At 30.3% G+C, this 21,854-nt stretch overlaps 1 protein-coding gene across 5 annotated transcripts in view; it reads left to right on the top strand.

The window, feature by feature from the left end:
• Positions 1-2,285: 2,285 nt before the first annotated feature.
• Positions 2,286-21,854, top strand: part of LOC139524400 (integrator complex subunit 8-like) — a 37,576-nt gene continuing 18,007 nt past the window's right edge. For 4 of the 5 annotated variants that reach the window (XM_071319174.1, XM_071319173.1, XM_071319171.1 and 1 more), the window contains exons 1-13: positions 2,311-2,702; positions 4,573-4,713; positions 11,339-11,441; positions 11,991-12,137; positions 12,558-12,620; positions 14,765-14,825; positions 15,491-15,664; positions 16,395-16,487; positions 17,515-17,667; positions 18,173-18,270; positions 19,156-19,288; positions 19,763-19,827; positions 20,390-20,577. In XM_071319174.1, coding sequence (XP_071175275.1) covers positions 2,573-2,702; positions 4,573-4,713; positions 11,339-11,441; positions 11,991-12,137; positions 12,558-12,620; positions 14,765-14,825; positions 15,491-15,664; positions 16,395-16,487; positions 17,515-17,667; positions 18,173-18,270; positions 19,156-19,288; positions 19,763-19,827; positions 20,390-20,577 — 1,549 coding nt within the window. In that variant the 5' untranslated portion in view covers positions 2,311-2,572. Of the gene's footprint in view, positions 2,703-4,572; positions 4,714-11,338; positions 11,442-11,990; positions 12,138-12,557; positions 12,621-14,764; positions 14,826-15,490; positions 15,665-16,394; positions 16,488-17,514; positions 17,668-18,172; positions 18,271-19,155; positions 19,289-19,762; positions 19,828-20,389; positions 20,578-21,854 lie in introns of all 5 variants that reach the window. The other variant, XM_071319175.1, reaches the window with a different exon arrangement.

The following is a 21,854-nucleotide window of genomic DNA, read 5'->3' as shown; positions in this document are numbered from 1 at the left end:
ATGTATTTTGACTTTGTACACATTTGTTGTACAAATTATAACTTATACAAATAACCATACACCATCATCTAAATTGTCAATTTCAGCCCATTTCTATTAAGGGCATACGATACAGTTTTAAACCTGTATTTACAAGTTGATGAAAATTTGCATATAGGCTATTTTTCACCTGATTAAATCAAATATGTAATAAAAAATATACCTTCATGTGCTACTTTTTGAGTAAAATGTGGTCGAAATTTTGTATATTTGCTCAAAATTCAGATTTGTGTCCGTATTTTTTTTTTTTTTCGAAAGAATTCATAACTTTTTTGTTTTAAAAGATAAACACAAATGCTTTTTTGTTAAATAATCGGTAATTTCTGTATTTTATAAGTATCATTAAAATTATGCAATTTTTATTCAGAAATAACTCATAATTATCAAATGTTCATGAATAGAGGAACAAACGTCATCTTTTGCTGCATGTTTATCAAAATTTAAAAAAAATCCTCTATTTACAGTTTTATAAAATTTGGGTCATATAATCTCCTTGCAAAATGAAACAAATTGCCGTTTTAAAAAATAGGGGTCCATGCACTCGTTTTCAAATTAAATCAGTTTGAATGATAAAAATCAGTCGAAAAATGCATCTTTTCCCGATATGTCATAGTTTGACGTCGCGAAAATAACATTTTACGTTAGCAACGTCATTACCTCCCCTGTAACTGTATCGTATGCCCTTAAGGAGCTATCATTTGATTTATAGGTAGGGGAGGGGGTGAGTAACAAAAGGCAGGATGAGACACGTTATGTAAAAAAATGAGGATATTAAACTAAAAAAAATTGCAGGACCAAATAGAGTGAAAAATAAATACATGTAAGCAGGACAGAGATTACAACAAAAAAATGCAGCCAGGACACAATTTTTCATCCTAGCCTCCCCCCAAAAATATTTGTTTTTATTAAATATTTCTTTAACAATCACAGAAATTAGTAATTTTGTTTAGTTTCAAGTGATTTTATGTCGAAAATTATAACTTGTATAATTGTATGGTTTTGGTACAAATCATAATAAACTTGTGAATAATATATAAAAGGTGATTCTGTTGAGGTCTTATGGACCTAGGCCTATCCTCATCAGGTATCCCTAGCCATATGATTCCTTTTTTTGTGATATTGTTTGAATTTGAGTTTTATGTATATATGGCCGGCGGGGATAATGTACTTTGTACTCCTAAGTGTACATGTATATCAAATTCAAATCAATAATTAAAATAACAAAAAGGAAATCATGTGACCAAGACTACCTGATAAGGATTATATTTAAAATGTATATATATGTCTCTGTTAAAGCATATATATATAGCTAGGTCCATACAGCCAGTTATATAATAAGATTTACTGTATTGGTCCTGGACCAGATTGATTTTTAAGATTTCATTTACTGTTATCTGTTTTTATCCCTTTTCAATTCCTTGTTATCTGTTTTAAGCCAAATCAATTTACTGTTTTGCTGTTATTGGGACCCCCCTTGCCCCTCCTCATAAAAAACATATCTTCTCCATTTTCTACATTGATGACGTTACAAACATAGATACAAAAGGTCCGAGACCACCATTGTCGTCCCCAAATATAGTCCCTAGTGTTGACAGTGGGTTACTTGCCATTAATTTTTATACCCCTTCCAAATTTATTTCTCCATGTTTAATGCCTCAAATTGCAAGTAGGGGGATGAAATTACACTTTAAACAAAATTTGGGTCCAGAATTTTAAAGGAAAGTAGTGATTGGGTCCAGCTGAAAAAGGTTGAAATTAGCACTTCGGAAGCTGTCAAAAGATTTCAAGACGCCCTAAACATACAATTGTCCATATTTTGAGTTAGAGCCGATAAAGTTTTCTATAATTTTGATATAATTTGTCCCAAAAGTAGTACAACACACTGTAAAAGTTTCTTTAAGAAAGCGCAGGTGGGATTTTTTTTATTTGCATTTATGTTCTAAAAGAAATGCACTACGAAATAATTTTGTTCTCGGACCAAAATGCTGACAAAAGGGGAACAACTCTCTCTTACAAATTGAAACAGAAACATAATCTGACCATATATATACATACTGATATATAACAGTATATATATATGAAAACTAGTCTCGATGCACCAGAGTATCGTTCTTACAGCAAACAATACATATGCATATGGAGCGTCTGGATAATCGAGACTAATATGAAAACCTGACTAGATAATGATCACAAATTAAATGTAGGTGCCGATAGCTAAACTAGCTTTATATTGAAATCTGTTCTTTATTCGAATAGCAAACACCGGAATTTGATTCTTGGTTATTTCCCTTGGACAGGTGCTTGTCAACTAGCATAACAGCCGACAAAAAACTACTGCTACTACTTTTCTATGGATAAAAGTTATGATCACTTACTGTCAATGTATTGCATTACATGTGGAAATTATTATGAAAAAATAAATAAATTTGCGGGGAAGCATTACACCTGAGCGGACAGTGTCTATTATAACTTTTATTCTTTGCTTTACTCTTGACAGCTGAGTCTTGTGAATGTTTTAACCTCAGAAGTAAGAATGTCAGATATTGTGATGCCCAGTGATGAAATGATGAGACATACATCAATGTCAATGTCTAGTGTATCTTGGTTTGAGTTTCTGTTGGATGAGCATAAACTGGATAATCATTTGCAGCAACAAAATCCAGGTAATACACCTAATCGGTTGGACCAGGAACATATATCATATTAGATATACTGTTCCCAGGTTGGACACTCAAATGGAATACAGTGCAGCCAACAAATTTATATACATTACTTATTCATATAATAATTTCAATAAATCGAATCAACAGCATTTTTCCAACAAAAGTTATGAAGTTTTTCTTTCATGCTAATTAAAAAATGTTATGCATCATTCATTTACTTTATTTTTGTCGAGCCTGAAACTTTTGTTGCAGAAAGTTCGACATAGGGATAGTGATCCGGTGGCGGAAGCGTTAGCTTACTTCTTCAAAGCTTTATAATTTAGAAGGTGGAAGACCTGGATGCTTCATACTTTGTATATAGATGCCTCATGTTATGAACTTTCCGTCAGTCACATGTCCAATGTCCTTGACCTCATTTTCATGGTTCAGTGATCAGTCAGGGATATAACTATAGGGTTATTACAGGAAAATAACATACATTTGTTATTGTGGACTAAAAAAAGAACTGTGATAACATATGTATGTTACATGTTTCAAAGGGACAATATATATATACATCATCAGTTTAGTTAAAATGTATAAAAGTTCTATTCATATAATATTACCTTTTTCTATATATGTATACTTAACTATTTAAAGATATAACAGTTCATAGTTTGCCAATTTTGCATAGTACACCTATATGTTATTACAGAAAAAATATGCCTGTAATAACTAAAGGGTGTTATCACAGCTTCTCTATATCACTTTAAAGCATTTGCTCAGACATACATAATGCTTACAATGTAACTACAATGTACATTTTTTTTTTTGTAGTTTAATTTATTGTAAGAAATAATGACCAGAGCATGTAATGAGGTTCTGCACAGGTTTCTCAGTAATTCCCAAGTGTCTTATATAACAAGTTACATTCCTTTAATAACTGAGCCTTGTTATCACAGCTAAGTTTATCCCTTAATAGCCTCGACTCATTGATTTGCCATGGTCTATCAAAAATGTATTAATTTGATTAAAAAATTAGTTATCAAGACTGCATTTAGTTTCTGCGCAAAGTCTCAAGAGTTCCCTAGAGCCCACTTTAAATGAAATAATTCTACAAATAACAAGCATATATATATATATGTTAACTACATTGTAGTATATATTTGTTTAGGGGCCAGCTGAGGGACGCCTCCAGGTGCGGGAATTTCTTGCTACATTTAAGACCTGTTGGTGACCTTTTGGTGTTGTTTTATTTATGGTCGGGTTGTTGTCTCTTTGACATATTCCCCATTTCCATTCTTAATTTTATTATAAATTTAGAAAATTTAATGTGAAAGTATCTGTAATAACATACACAAGTTTATATTTCCTGGAATAACCCTATAGAGTTATATCTCTGACTGGTGACTACTTGAAAAAAAAGTTCAAAGATTTTTTGTAATGTTAAATTCTTTCTTATTGTAAGTAATAGGATTACTATATTTGGTATGTGCGTACCTTGCAAGGTCCTCATGCCTGTCAGACAGTTTTCAGTTGACCTTGACCTATTTCATGGATCAATGAACAAGGTTAAGTTTTGGTGGTCAAGTTCATATCTCAGATACTATAAGCAATAGGTCTAGTATATTTGGTGTATGGAAGGACTGTAAGGTGTACATGTCCAACTGGCAGGTGTCATCTGACCTTGACCTCATTTTCATGGTTCAGTGGTTACAGTTAAGGTTTTGTGTTTTGGTCTTTTTTTGTTATACTAACTACAATGTATATTTATTGTAGATCCCTCACCTTGTCAGTTGATTACTTTGAATTATTTAGAATAACTATTATTGTAGGTACCCCACCTTATCAGTTGATTACTTTGAATTATTTAGAATTACTTTTATTGTAGATCCCTCACCTTGTCAGTTGATTATCCAGTTTTTACAGCAAGCAGAGGCTCATCTAGCAGCCAGCACTGCCCTGGTCAGAGAAATACCAACTACACCTAATGGTCAGAATGATTCCAGGTCTGAAGATGGAAATATGCATGGTAAATTTATATATACTAGAACACACCCGCGAAATCGCGGGCATTCAGAGCGTAGTTTAAAGTATGTAAAGTGTTGTTGAAAGAATTTTGTAAAATACAGAATGACTGGAGAATTTAGCAAAAGTATCATAAGTCATAGGTTATTGGGGACAGGAAAAAATTTTTTTACCCTCCACCTTTATTTCCAAAGTTCCCAATTTTTGGTTTTCTATCAATTTCAATATGAACATACATTTAGTATGTTATCAGTGGCGGATCCAGAACTTTTCCTAAAAGGGGGGGGGGGGCGCTCCAGTCATGCTTCAGTGATTCCCTATATAATCAACCAAATTTTTCCCACGAAAGCCCCCCCCCCCCCCCCTGGATCCGCCTATGGTTATGAACATTTATTTAAGTAAGGAGTCTGTAATTCAGTGATTGTCGTTTGTTTATGTGTTACATATTTGTTTTTCGTTCATTTTTTGTACATAAATAAGGCCGCTAGCAGTGGCGGATCCAGAAATTTTTATAAGTGGGGGCCCACTGACTGACCTAAGAGGGGGCCCGCTCCAGTCACGCTTCAGTGATTCCCTATATAAGCAACCAAATTTGTTTCCAAAAAGGGGGGCCTGGGCCCCCTTACCCCCCCCCCCCCCCCCCCCCCCGAAATCCGCCTCTGCCTAGTTTTCTCGTTTGCATTGTTTTACATTGTCATTTCGGGCCTTTTGAAGCTGAGTATGCGGTATGGGCTTTGCTCTTTGTTGAAGGCCTTACGGTGACCTATAGTTGTTAATATCTGTGTCATTTTGGTCTCTTGTGGAGAGTTGTCTTAACATGGCAATCATACCATATCTTCTTTTTTTTATGTAATCAATGAATTTTGTAAAAGATTTAATGACTGGAGAATTTCACAAAAAAGTATCAAAAGTTCACATGAATAATTTTAGCGCTTATCTGTATATTATGAACATTCATTACTATATAAATAAAGCATATTTACTTTCAATTCTAAGTTTACTAATCGATCCATGGTGATCATTGATATAGTATACAGACCATCTCTATTTAATAAACTCTGTGACCGCCGTGGATAGTAAACTTGAAAATGATAGCAGATAAAATTCTGAAAATACACTTTATTCGTAGTATATGTATGTTCCCCATAGGCGACAATGGTAGCCTTTTTCGAGATACAGACTTTAGAAAGTTGATTTTCTTAACGAAACCTTGCTAGAATCAAAGAAAAGTTATTAGGACAGTATTTTTTGGTCCAAAAAATATAGGTTCGCGTTGCTTTTATTAGCGTATTTTGTACTTATCTCTCATGCCTATCAGTTTTGCCCTTAAAAATACGTGTCTTGTCCTAGCATTGAAAAGTCATCTCAGTGCCTTTAGGGCTACGGAATAATTTTTATTTTGCCTTTTGTATAAAGCAGAGTGCATGAAGTCTCTAATAATAAAAAATAACGGGCGCACATATCGACCAATCAGGATTAGCCATACTCTTAATTCTGAATACCATGTTAATGGCTGCGCCCATAAAATCTAATGGTGTATTGTAACCTCAAAGTATACAGAAAAACGCAAACCGGAAGTCTAATCTGACTTAAAATTTCGTACAATGACGGGACAATATCCGGATGCCTTTTTTCTCGTTTTTCTCCTAAAATAACTCAATCTGAATAATCATATGAATGGATGACAAATGCGACTATGCACTGTACCTATAGGACACAGAGGCGTGTTGATTAATTTATTCTGGAAAGAAGAGAAGCGACACCAAAAATGAGGTCTTCTCGTTTAATAGTATAGATTTCATCTATGTTTGAGAAAAATTGTGAAAATATTTCTCTGTAGCTAAATATACAATGATTTGGTCCATCATTTGGATATTGACATGAAACATAATATTCATGATATTTGTTGAGTTATAAAGTTTAATGCATTACACATTTTTGCTCACTGGTTAACATGGTTAATGAAAAAAAAATCATGGCTCTAAATATTTCCAAAATAAAAATCATAAAAAAAAAATAAGGACAGTTTTCTAAGCAACCTTGCATCGAAATGATTTGATCATTTATTGTTTTATTTGTCATTGTTTGTGAGATGCAATATGTAAAGCCATTTTAAAAGTTTGATCACCCTGTTTCAATGTGTTTAAACTTTAAATATACATAGAAGTACAAATTAAATGTAAGTATATTAAAGAAATAATTCCTTCATGTTATGCTTTTAGGTTCATTTTAACATGTGCAGGCATTATGAGTTGACTAAAAAGTACAGGTTTAAAGGTGCCCACTGTGATAGGATAAAGAAAACATATTTGAGTAAATGTTTTTAAAATACAAAATGTATTAATTTTCACAATATTTTAGATTTTTTTTTTAAATATTATAGCAAGCACTTTGTGGTTCAAAATATAACTGACATTGCAAATTTCAGACTTCTACTCGGAAATTTCTTGCATCATCCTAGTAAAATCTCATTGTTTACAAAGTGAAGGCAGAGCCTCATTTTAAAAATTTAGATAGTTTACTTATAGGAATAAGAATTTTTCTGAATCGCAATTAGGGTCATCGTGTAGATATTAACAGTGCTCAAGGTCTGAAAAAAAAAAGATTTTAATATATTCAGGGTTGAACATGTTGAAGTCAAAATTACTTGCAAATAAAAAGGTTCAAGATTTGATTTAGATCCTAATGAAAATTCCTGCTACAGAGTTGTGTATGTCATTTGAGGTTGCTTAGCTACGATAGATCTGACAAGAAATTACACTTTTATGTGTTATGTAGAATTCATATTTTTATGATCCACCTTTGATAGAAGGGGTACATAATGTTTTTGGTCAGTCTATTAGTTCATCCATCAATTCCTTCTGTATCCATGGTATCAGGTTAAAGGTTTTATTTAAGAAAGTTTACCCTGAAGTTGTGGTTTAATCAGCTTTAAAAGTATACATAGATATAAGAAGATGTGGTATGAGTGCCAATGAGACAACTCTCCATCCAAATAATAATTAATTAAAGCAAACCATTATAGGTCAATGTACATGATCATGATGATGTACGGCCTTCAACACTGTTCATGTTCATATGAAAAATATATACATGTACCATTGCCAACTTATTCTACCCAGATTTGGAATTCGCTGTTTACTGAACATTGAAATGTGACGATGTGAGCTGACAAAAGTGAAAAAGGTGGATCAAGTATTTGATAGAAAAAATGGAAGCCACATTTCATAGATTTATGATTTTGATTAATGTTCTTTCTGCCTGTAGGAAAATTAAATGAATGATTATCTTTAAATGCCTTTTAAGGAAGTTTTTCATCTGTTTTAAACAAATGTATTGATAATTTTAACTAGTTCTTAGGCCTATATATAAAAACTCAGAAGACATTGCTAGAAGTATTGACCGGTTTTTAAAAGGTGACAGATATTGAATTTTTAATTTATGAATGATTGTTTTTTTGATTAACAAGTCAAGTTATTAATTGATTTTTCCGCATATTTCCGACCCCTGGATAGAGTCAGATTTCCTGTCGGAAGATTTATTTCTTTGGTTCCAGAATAATTATGCTTAATAAGATTCTTGAACTTCTTTTTGTCGATGGAAATAGTTTTGTGTTAGTATAGCTATTGACAATATTTAAATGTGTTATATAGTCTATCACGGAACAATAAACATATTGTTACAAATTTTGTAGGACTTTCGTCACTGTCTTTTCACAGCTGTAAAACCTTTAAAAATTATTAGAGAATGTCTTTAAATGATTGGAGATAATTTAATTGATTTTTGGATCACTGAAGTAAATATTTTTACATTGAGATGATATGGTAATATTGGAAGGTTAAATAGGTATATTTTCTGTAGTTTGTTTTTGTTGTCATTTGAACAAGACTTTTAAGTAGAAAGTGTTATTATGCATTTGAGGATATATATATTAAAGCCATTTCGTCTATTAAAAAATAGCCCCAAAAATTGAGTAGAATGCCAACCAAAAAGCAACAAAATAAATTGTACTTTGTTTTGAATTAAACTTTATTTTAGGATAAAAACAATGAATTATGGATAATTACCCATTTTTTTTTTTATAATAAAGAATAGGTATATGACAGTTATGGGATGTGAGGAAGGAATTTGAAGTATTAACGAAACATCAAATCGTCATGATATTGATAAAGATTTCTTAAAATACTGCAGGGATATTTGTACTATTTATATATTAAATTGAGTATACATTTAAGAACTTGATTTAGGGCTTATAAGTACAATATTTTTCAATAAATATAATAATACATGTAATAGGAAGATGTGATATGACTGCTAGTAAGACATCTATTCACAAGAGACCAAATGACATAGATGAAAAGCCATTATAGTTCAACATATGGCCTTCAACAGTAAGCAATGCCTACACTGTATAAAAAAAGTTTAAAAATTTTGAAATGACAATATGTAAACCAATGGCCTGATTTTTGTACAAAATATTAAACTAATAACAAATATGATAGACAGTCACCAAAACCTTTATAAGTTAATAGACACAGGGAACATTCTACACAAGTACATTCCAAACCAAGGGAGACATGATAGGAGTTCAAACATTTATACTTTAAACATTTTAACACAACAGAAGTACCTGTTAATGGCTTGTTTATTGTAAACTTGATGGAAGTATTTTATAGATTTTGATCTGTAAATCAGTAAATGTTTCAAAAGAAAAAGATTTACTTTGCAAAGATTATGCACTTAAATATTGACTAAGTATATGAACATGCAAAAGTGATGAGAAATACAGAATGTGGACAAAAGTTATTTCTTTTGTAATATATAGTTACTAATTGTGGTGGGTTTTTTTAACTAAAGATTTTTTTAAATAATTTTTTCTTTGATTTCATGTGTTTTTCTCCATTAGATCTCATCATTTTAAGAAGTTTTTGCCATGTCCTATGCTAATTGTTGTTTAATTTTCCAAATGGTTATAAAAGCATTCATGATTAAAAAACACACTTTAGCTTATTTAGAACAATTAAAATTCTGATACAGTTTATGTTTTCAACTTGCAAATTGTGGAAAACTTATAAAACTGAAAGAAACAAAAATTATGAAGAATTTTTAAGGAACCGCTGCTAATCTAATGATATTGAAAAATCGAAACAGGTATTACTATTATAATTTTATTGCCCATTATTTCTTATTCTTTCAGATTCATTTTCATGAACTCCAGAAAAGTTATTCAATATTGAAGTTATAATTGAAATCTCATCTTTTGTATATTCTGGTGGTTCAAACTCATAGTGAGCAGAAAAAATAAAAAAAATTCTGCCTAATTCTTACATACAAAATGTGCATGTCAGACATTTTTGCTAGTCCAATTTTCAGACAGATATTAACATGTATAAGGGACATTCTAGGTCATATAGGTGTCAAAATCTAGCACTTAACAAATCAGACAAATGTATTTGAAAAGTTTTGTATAAAGTCATTGATTTCCTTTAAGAATTAGTGCATTAAAGGTTTTCATTAACAATTGCATATTCAATAGCCGAAGTATGAAATATGACAAAGGAAATCATATGGCTTATTTAATCTTAAATGAAATTATTCAAATTACACATGTATGCTTATTATAAAAAATTTGTACAATACATTTTTTAGGATTTAACAGTAGAGCTAGATACTCCTGTAAAATATATATATTTAACCATTTTATTCCCTTTAAAAAATAGAATATATAAAAATTGTTGGACTGTTGTGTCATGTATGTCTGCCCAATAATTGGTTACATGTCTATGTATTATAATTGTTTTGTAATCTAATTTAATATGCTTTCGTCAATGTCAAAGAGTATGCTGATAATTTTTTTATATAATTGTGTTTTACAATCTGCTTACAAACAGTATAGTAATGTATGAAAGGTTTACTTTTAAATGCTTTACAAAGATTATCTTTGAAGGACTATATGTCAATGCCAAGAGATTGATCTTAACTCAAAGATAGACATTTTTTTTGTGTCCTGGATATGTATACCCTTGATTTTTTATTTTGTGTTTGTTACAGTTTTTGCATTATCCATGTCGGTTGTATTTGATCTTTATTCTTATGTGTACTATTGGCTCTATTGCATATTTTTACTGAATGTTTAAAGAAATTGTTATTGTCCACCTGAATTGTTTGCCCTATTTATACATGTCCATTATTTTCTGCCAAGTAATTTTATAAGATCTTGCTTTGCTCATGTTGCTCTATGGTCATTCAAATGTAATATATGCATGTATTGTTTCTCTTTTTTACAATGAGATTGTTCAGTAAAATATGATAGTATTTGTTAAATTACTTTTCTTGTTATTTTCTTGTTTATATAATGTTACAACCTTATTGACACTTGCAATAAAGAGTTTTCACTATGTTGACCATGTTGACAGCATCATTATGAAATGAAGGACCACTATTAATGCAGTGTTTAATATATAGCTTAGGTTTTGTTGAGTGTATTTAATACTATTATGTAATTAATTGAAATAAACTTCCTTTCTTTCTAAATAAAATTTTAAAATTTATTCAGTGTGATTCTCTGAAGAAAGAGACAAAAGGAAGATCTTAATTTTACTATGAAGTTAGACTTGTTTTATTTTCAGACAAATTAGTTGTTAAAGAAAGCAAAAAAGTGATTGCACTGAAGTTACTAGCATTGAAAGTAGCAGCCCACTTAAACTGGAATCTCAATATTCTTCTCAAAAAGTAAGTGTATCGTGTTTAAAAAGAACAATAATGAAATATGCTACACAGAGTTTATTTTTAGCTTTAAGATAGATATTGTCATGAATATGCTTTCTAGTAAGTTTTTCCTTGAGTAAATTTCAGTTAATAAATTAATGCAATTTACATGGAAAAGCTCATGTTTGAATTCATTTGAAAACAGGAAAGACTTGTAAAATTTATTCCTTTAAAACCAAATAAATACATACATTAAAGATAAGTGTACATATTTGATCAGGGATTAATGTAACACAAGTACATTGTTTAGGTAAATATGTTACTACTTTTAATTCAGAAATTTTTACAATGATTTTATTATAGAGAAAACAGCAGAAGAAAGTCTCACAAAAAATAAAAATTATTTCCAATTTTATTTATATACCATTTACTGAAATCATTATCATTAATCTTGAAAAAAAATCACACTAAGAAAATACCAACAAAATTTTCTGAATTTTAATTTTAAATGTACTTATTTAGCCATCTTATGAAATGGAATCAATAGCAATTCTTTTGTGCTTATATTTGTAGTATACCAGTAGCATTACTACAGATCCTTCTGAATGAGCTGATGAGGTTAACAGTTGACGGAGACATTGAAGAGATCAAGTCCACTGTATCAGATTATAACAGTATCAGTGAAGAAACTCTCTTCTCATTACAACTCTTTCATAGATGGTAAATTATCATTACTGTTAGTGCTTCCATCTGAGTGGATGGCAATATATATAACCTGTACCCAACTCGCCATGATCCTTACAATGTCTTATTGTTTAATAATTTAAAACAATATACAGTGAATGTGTACTGGTAAAAAGTGTAATTTCAAGACAAAATTACCTAACAAACCCTTTTTTTTGGAAGATTCTGCTTTTTAATGCAAAGAAATATGAAAATATATTACAAAAAAAACAGTTGCCAATATGAGTGGTGAACAGTTCTAATAGATTTCAAAGAGCCACTTATACTTGTATCCAATTGCCATTTGTTCACAAAATTCAAACATCCATCTGTAGACTCCTTAACCAATAAGAATTATAAATCTTGGCTGTAGTAGGAAAATAATCTCAGTTCTTCAAACGTTAATTTTTTTTGCAGGGCGTTACTAGCAGTTGTAAGAGACAGTTTTCCTAGGAGACCAATCAAATCGTTTGTTCAAGTGTAAGTTTTGTTTTATTGGTGGAATGTGTGAATAGATATTTACAGGATTAATTTTTCCATACAATATGTGTTACTAAAAGACCTGTTAAATATTATGAATTTTAATTTTTGAATTATGACTGATAAAAGTTAGATTTTTTTTATCATATTTTAAAAGGTTGGTTCTCATTCTTCACACTTGAAAACTATTTTATTATACTATTACAAATACAATTGGATTTGGGTCAATGAGTTAGCAAACCCATTCACACATCAAAACATGAAGACATCTAGAGGTCAGCACATTGTCTTTAAAATAGATTGGTATCTATTCAATATGTTAATCTTTAATCTGTCAAAATGAAAAGATAAACAAATACCACCAAAGATCTGCCATTACCATCAAATTCTTTAAATGACAAAAAACATGAAGCTATGACTTCTGACATCAAATGATCAGGTTCTACAGGAAAAGTCACTGACACTCATGGGTAGGTTAAACTAGTTTTGAAAGAACTCAACACCCCTTTTATTATCAATGAGTTGAACAAAAAATTCAAAGAAAAACATGACGTCATGATTGATAATGTTAAACTGCATAACTCTTTTGCTGGTAGCCTGGTATGACATACAATGTACTACAAAAATGGATATTGATAGGTTTTAAAAACCTTCTGAAAAAGAAGAATTTTCAGTTACAGAATGAATGTTCAAAGTCTGGTTGTAGAATCATACATTCTTAATGTATTTCTTACAGATATCATGTATTCCTACACTCCAATGTTCAAAAAAATTGGAAACATAATTTCAATCTAATTTTCCGATGATTTATACATATAAAGTCAAAGTTACTATTAATTTTTACAGTTTTACCTGATTTTGTTCAGGTAAATTGTCAAATGTGTTGATTTGTGAATGTCTTAATTTTTATGTACAAATTTCACAAAGAAATCAACAATTCATTGAATTTTTTCTTGGTGTAGGTTTCATTGGTTGATGGATAACTTTTCATTTTATTGTTAATTTTTCTGTGTCTTTTCTGACATTTTATATGTAAATCTGAGCTTGCAGTCGAGATATATTTTAGGCAGACGTGTTTTTTGTTGTTATTTATAAATGAATGATATAATAAAACACAAAAATTTATTTGAAATGTCATTAAAATTGAAAGATTAATTAAAAAGAAGTTAGTTCAGATGGTATTTTTGTGTGTTATTTCATTTGCTGGTCATGTAACGTGTGTGTAGTTCAAGAACTAATACTGTTGTTTCTTTAATTTGTTTTTGACCAGGTTAAATGAGACTATGCATTATCGCTATTTTGTGCATTTTTCCTTTGATCTTTTTTTGTGATAATTTTCGCATGAGATGGAAAATTATCGCCAGAAACTAAGGACGCATGTGGCATTGCTAATGAAATGACATGAAATTAACAACGTCGTCATAGGTAAAATAGTGATAAACAGATTATCATTGGTCATCTCAACTAGATTGCCTTTCTTGCTTTCGCCGTACCGTCTTAAGCAAGAAAATCAATCTCGTTGAGATGATCAATGATAATCTATAATTTTACAAAAAGAAAATTTTTAATTGGTGAAACAATCTGTACATAACAAGATAGCTAAAATATCTAATAAACATAATAAACACTGAAAGACGTTTTATGATCTTTAAGTAAAGTATGATTGAACAAACAAATAATCAAAGTACAGTGCAGTGGATTCATTATTATTTGTTGGATACCATTTCTTTTTTCTTGATTTAATGGGTACAGGGTAACTACAAAGTGTAAGGTACAGCAAATTACAAAGTATCTATAGGAATGCAATGCAAAACCAAGAAATCAAATATCCATGAAAATGCAAGTTTTCTTCAATCCACAAAAGTAGGTACTTTTAATAATACATGAATCCATAGAAAATATACACTGTACAAGAATAGTTATATAGTTAAATGCTATGCATTTGACCTGAACATTGGTTATTGTTAAAATATTGGTTGATTAGCGTAATTATTCATATAGAAGGACTTTGAAAATCTTAGCTGTTAAATCCATTAACAGTAAATTTACATACATGTAACTTGGGGTTTTAATGAAAAGAAGATAACAACATTAAAAGTTGAAATTCAATAAAAGAAAATTAACCTTGATATTTGTCATTTCAGTCAAGGTCAGGTAGACCCTGCTATAGCATACCATGCTTTAAATGAAATCATAATGAGAAATGTAAGTACATCAACATATAAGAAATATTTCTACTTTTAAAGGGAATGGTAGCACAAGTATATTTTTAATAGTTAAAATAAATGTTTGTATTTGAAGACATAAATCTTGGTTTTTTTTATTGCCAAAATCTCAAAAATCTGTCTACTGGTACCAATTTCACTGCAAGTTTCGAGTAGAAGTAAAAGTCTCCGCAGCATATTCTTTACTGACATTGGAATCGGCATGTACAATACAGTTATCTCCAACCAACCTTCCTTAAAACAGATTTTTAGGCTAAAGATGAATTTTTAAAGCTTTAACCTTTATAGCACTTTTATTAGGATTTTTTCATCTTAATTTTTATTCAACAATATATCTGCTGTAGTAATTGATAACTAATTCTATTGACATAATGCAAGTATCTGACTCCATTGATCAAAATCATTTGAATCATCATCACTTTGTTCATTGTCATATTGTATGTGGGGAACTTTAGGGCAATTAAGTTTTGGAATTATCCAGGTTGGGAGAATAGTGGTTAGTATGCACCAAACTTATTATACCAAAAAAAAACCTGAATAAATAAATACATATGTAATTACCAAATATCTGTATCTGATTATTAGTTGCCCTATAGCATGTTTTGATTTTAAGGGCTTGTGTCATTCTTGTTTTTGTTATTTCAGCTAAGAGAGTCTACTGCAGTGTCAATAGAGAATTTAGAGAAGTGTATACAATGTGGTCGTGTCCTAAAATTACCTGTCTCAAAATGTTTTCCTGTTCTAAGTGATAACACTGAGGATTTTAGTTTGATATGGGATAACTGTGTAACAGTAACTCCACAGGAATATCACTGTCAGGTAAAATATATATGTATTTATATAATTTAAAACATTATAAATATATGACAGATGGAATGATATTTCAAAGAATCGTTTGACTACCATGTTGTTGTGTCTACATATAAAAAATAAAAAGATTTGGTATGATAGCTAATGAGACGTAAAAGGTTGGCAACTATAGGTCACTTTAGAGCATTTAACATTGAGCAAAACCCATACAGCATCACTAGCTATGAAAGACCCAGAAATGACAAATGTATAACAATTCAAACAAGAAAACAAGTAACACAGCAACAAAATTACTGAACTACAAGCCTTTGACTTGGGACAGGCACATACAGATTTTGACAGGGTTAAACATGTACAAATAAAAGAGAAAATAATTCAATGACCATGCATATTTTTACTTTTTGCGTATACAAGAATGAGACTTTTAAATGGTTTAATAGAAAGGACTTAAAACATGAACCATTTAAGGCATGTTGTAATTAATGTTAAAACAGTAATCATATCGGATATGGATAAAAACATAATGTTTTGTATTAGACAGTGCTTCATTTATAGGTGCAGGTTTAGATAAATGGATTTATCAACCAGTATAGTTACTATCTCACATTTGCTCCATATCCAGGTTTTTAATGATTCGCTATATTTATATTCTGAATTCATAAATTTTAATCAAAATTGTAATATATTTTAAAAACGCAGTTATGCATAGGATTTTTTATTATCTGTTTTATATTTTCAGTTATACTATGATTTAGGAACATTCTTTTTCTACCAGGAGGCTTACACACAAGCATACACAATGTTTAAGCATACGTCAGACCTAATAATACAGGTATGTACACACAAGCATACACAATGTTTAAACACACATCAGATCTAATAATACAGGTATGTACACACTAGTATACACAATGTTTAAACACACATCAGATCTTATAGCACAGGAGTCGATTTCACAAAAAACTTACGACTAAGATTGATCGTAAGTCATGAACAATTCAGTATACTTACGATCAATCTTAGTCGTAAGTTTTTTTGTAAAATCGACTCCTGGTATGTACACACAAGCATACACAATGATTAAACACACATCAGATCTTATAGTACAGGTATGAACACACAAGCATACACAATGTTTAAACACATATAAGATCTTATAGTACAGGTATGTACACACAAGCATACACAATGTTTAAACACACATCAGAAATTATCATACAGGTATGTACACACAAGCATACACAATGATTAAACATTGCTGTCTCATTGACATGTCAATGCCATAAATGTTATATAAAGAATCATAAGAAATACTTTCTGTAAAAAAAATAAAGTGTACATCATATTAGGTTGTGTTTTTGAAAACTGAAATTTTAATGTACTGACATGGGCATTCGTGGATTACTGAAAACTTGAAAACTTGTTGATGGATATTTGATTTCATGGTTTCGCCAATCTCTGTATACAAAGCCTATAGAAAATATGTTATTGGTTGAACATTTAAATTCATGGTTCCCCTGTACCCATGAAACTCACGAAAATTGGTATCCAACGAATAATGATGAATCCACAGTATATTGAAAACCTTACATTTATAGGTAGAGAATCCTATGTTTATCAATGTAGATAATGCCAGATTAAAGGGATACCGCCATGGTTGTTAGAGTTTATGTACAAAATAGTTAATATATTGAAAACCCCTTACATTAATAGGTAGATGTTCCTAAGTTCATCAATGTAGATAGCGCCAGGTTAAAAGGATATAATCATGGTTGTCAGGTTAAAGGGATACCATCATGGGTGTTGTTCGAGTTTACGTACAAAATAATCAATATATTGAAAACCTTTTACATTATTAGGTAGATGATCCAGTATTTATCAATGTAGATAATGCCAGGTTAAAAGGATACCACCATGGTTGTCAGAGTTTACAAGGTGTCACTCAACAAGAACCTCCTGAAAAAGTTACATTGTATGAAAAGTCAGAGGCTTGTCGAAGAAATGGTTTCAAGGTAAGAACCAACACCTAAGTGAAAGTCTACTCCTAAAAAAGATTAAAGCTAATAAAATTTCTAGGTTGGTTATGTTTGATGAAAGATCAAAAGCATTTTTAGAAAATATTTTAAGGTAAATATCCTCCTATGAAGTCAGAGGCCTATCCTCAAAGGGGTTTCAAAGGAAAAATTCCCTAAGTATTTAAAGGTTAAAGAAGGATCACAGGCTCGTCATAATATTGATTTCAAGGTTAATATCCTCCTGTGATGTTTGGTAAAGAAATACTCCAATAGGATTTATAGTGTCAGAATAAAAACTATATAATTTGACTGAAAAAGTTTCAAAATATTAGAACTTCTATCTTAAAAGACTTTCAACATCATTTTAATCATGATCAGTAAAGCAGGCCAGACATTTCTGTGTGTGCACTTTTTTTCTATAATAGGAAGTAATAAAGATTCTGCTCATAAATAAAGGAAAAAAATCTGTGTTTGTCATAAATTTGTCTTGATATATTTGTAGGGTATAGTTGATGTATTAATAGAAGACAACCTAAGACAGGAACTAACTATGATATACAGAAGTGAATTAGAAGATGAAATAGGCACAAAAGGAGATAGGTAATGAATATAAACTTTATCTGTACAAGTTGTCTTTGAATAAATTCAACCACAGGGCTGAATATGGCATTGCAATATTGTCAGGAGGATTTTTCTACTGAGACCTCTACTGTGGGTCATAGGTTTGACTCTGTGAGAGTCATAAATATGCAGTTCCCTTTTAATGATTTGAAATGCAATAAAGGATTTTTCTACCTCTGTTTTTTTTTATGCCCAACCTATGATAGTAGAGGGGCATTATGTTTTCTGGTCTGTACGTCCATTGGTCTGTCCGTCTGTCTGTGGGTCCGTTTGCCAGGATGCAGATTAAAGTTTTTGGTCAAGATAGTTTTTGATAAATTTGAAGTCCAATCAACTTTAAACTTAGTACACATGTTCCCCATGATATGATCTTTTTAATTTTGATGCCAAATTAAAGTTTTGACCCCAATTTCACAGTCCAGTGCACATAGAAAATGATAGTGCGAAGTTCAGGTTAAAGTTTTTGGTCAAGGTAGTTTTTGATGAAGGTGAAGTCCAATCAACTTGAAACTAAGTACACATGTTCCCTATGATATGATCTTTCTAATTTTAATACCAAATTAGAATTTTGATCCCCATTTCAAGGTCCACTGAACATAGAAAATGATAGTGCGAGTGGGGCATCCGTGTACTATGGACACATTCTTGTTTTTAAATAAGGTGAAAAGATGAGTTAAATTTTGGAAATTAAGATGGCATGAGAACTAATTTTCATTACTGAAGATCTCAAAGCAATTTTGACAATGAAGATAAACATGAAAACAAGTTGTTTCTTTTATTTAAGATGATTTTCTTGTGTTAAAATTATTGTCTTATCTACATCTATATCCTAGGCTAATACATTTATAAATAACTTTTTTTCAGTTTAAGTGAGGTATATGTACAAGTCAGTATATGTAATGTAGTGAGAGGTGTGATGGAGGGCAAAGCTTTAGTTTCCCTGTTAGCAGATGTTATAGAAGATGCTGATCCACAAACTATAGAATTCCTCATATTAGTATGTATACTTAGATGTATTATTAGAAAGTGTTGTCAGCCTAGGATGGAAAGATTTACTCACAGTAGTTCAGTGAAATACAAGTGGGTCTGGGTTAGGTTTACAGAATAGAGATTAATGGGAGGGAGATTAAAGGACAAAAAACAAAGAATACAGAATAATAAGGTGGTCAAATAAGAATAATGGAAAAAAATGTAGATTAAGTGTCCTCATGTAACCATACATGTACTTATGAATGATATATGATATCATTTTTATGGTTGGTCAAAATTATAAAAGCTAGGATTTGAATGTCAACAGATAAAATAGAATATACCAATAAAGAACCAATAATCCAATGGATTATAGTGTTAAAAGAATGTATAAAGGGGAAGTAATTTCAAGAAGGAAGTGATAAAAAACTTCCTAAATTTTAATGTATTAGACTGAGACGTAAGAGGTACATTGAATTTACTGTTATTGAATATTTTGCAGGTTTTAGGGAGAGCATTACACGGGGCCTCTTTTAGCCAGAAATCAAATCTGAAATGTTTTGTGTGGTAAGAGGTTCTTATATTTTATATTATTAATTATATGAAGTATGTAGTGTTACATATATCTGATACTGAAAAGGTCTGGTAAAAATGCTCAAAGACCAGGAGAAAAGATTCCCTGAAATTTTGTAGTAACACATAATAAAACTTAAAAAGATACTAACATATAGCTTAAAAAACCAAAACCAAAATTAAAAGATTTTTTTCATCAACAGCAACTAAAGAGAAACCAAAATAAGAGAATTTTTTGTATTAGAAAACATTTCACCACAATATAAACAATCTTAATCCCCACAACTATACTTTATAGTACAATTGAAAAAAAAGATTTTTCATCTCAACATAACAGAATCATAATGTTACACTAGAACCAAATGTATGCCAGTAATAAAAACATAAAAATCAAAAGGGTAAATGAAGCTCATTTCATTAATAATGTTAAACTACTGTTTACAGACAATATTAAAATTTTCTACAATAATCAAAACTAACTTCTTGCATTTACATCTAATCTTGGAAAGTAGAGCTAACAATTATATTCGTTCTGTAACATGTATGTTGATTTCAGGCATTTAATGGACCTTTCTGCTGCAGCATCACATTTTAATCATGCCATAATGAATGGAGATTTTAAGAAACATTTTAATGAACAGGAGATAATGGAAATGAGTGTTTATATCAGGGAACCAGAATTAAGTTATGCAGACTCTTTTGATGATGCCACACTTACATGTAGTAGTTTTCCTTCCAGTAGAGGTGAGTGTGTAATTCATAAATAATAAGATTAATTGCCATGGTGACTTGTCACACTTGCACTGCATGATATAAGACATTTTATAAAAGCAAACAAACAAAATGCACTACCAGTTTTAAAAGTATTCTTTAGTTGTATGATTTACTTGGAATTGCATTGTTTGCAAACAAATTGGAAGGAAATAAGGTTAACTTCCTGTTTGCATCTGTAATATTGCATAACTTTTTATTTCAAAATTAAAAACTCACAAAATTACATTGTTTTGATTTGAGTTAGTGTTTATTTTTGGGTAAAAAATATGGGACTTCAATTTTTTCTTTTTCACCAAGAAAAATCATCAGAGTCCTTGCGGAGTGGCTTGTGTTCCATATCTATTTGTAACTTATACATTATAAGCTTGGCAGTATAAGGTATATAGGTTGAAGGTAAAAAAACATGATATCTTGTTTTGTTTTAAAAATCAGAATTTAGTAGAACAATTTGAAAATGAATAAATCTAAAATTTATCTTAAATCTATTATAGCCTTTAAAAATTTATTAGAAGACCTACCAATTTTTTTGTTAATTTTATGTGTAATTTGCTGAATTAAGGCATTTATTTGTCACCCAACTACAGAAGAATAGTCACAATAATTTTGATACTGTAGTTGTTTTATAACTTATTTGGAATGAAATTCTGTTTAGACTTTATTTTAAGGTAACATTAGGATTTCAAAATTAAATAATTCAATATGATTTGCAGACTTTAAAATTTGTTATCAAATGAAATTAGAAAATGAAGTGTACAAAGATGAACATGATACACTGTTAATTTCAAAATAATTTATTGTTTTGTATTTTATGGTAGAAATGACAGGTTTGTGAAAATGCTGAAATTTTTATGTATAAGAATTTAATTAACACTAAACACTGGTTTAAGAGGTAATGCTTTTATATTCGTTTGAATTTTTCTGTTAAAACCATAAAACAAATAGTTCCAGGTTTCTTCTAAAAAAAATAAGACGAGGGATTTATTTTTAGACAAGATTTTTCTTAACGCTATTTAACCATAGCTCTAGGAGTTAAGCAACCAACAATCAATCAATCATACCATGTATTTTTTATAAAGATTAGGTTTTATGAATTTGATAAACTTAAAATTCAAACAAGCATTACCTTATGAACAGTGTATGTTTTCATAATGAAAATTTCAATTCATGGTTTTTTTACCCATAATTCATCTCATTTTATAATTTTCAGTAACCTGAATTATGAAAAATATATGTTTGAAATGACTCCA

This window comes from Mytilus edulis, chromosome 5 (genome assembly GCF_963676685.1).
Source record: "Mytilus edulis chromosome 5, xbMytEdul2.2, whole genome shotgun sequence".
In the NCBI taxonomy this organism is placed as follows: Eukaryota; Metazoa; Mollusca; class Bivalvia; order Mytilida; family Mytilidae; genus Mytilus; species Mytilus edulis.
The sequence above is the reverse complement of the archived record's forward strand: the minus strand, read 5'-3'. Positions and strand labels throughout refer to the sequence as shown.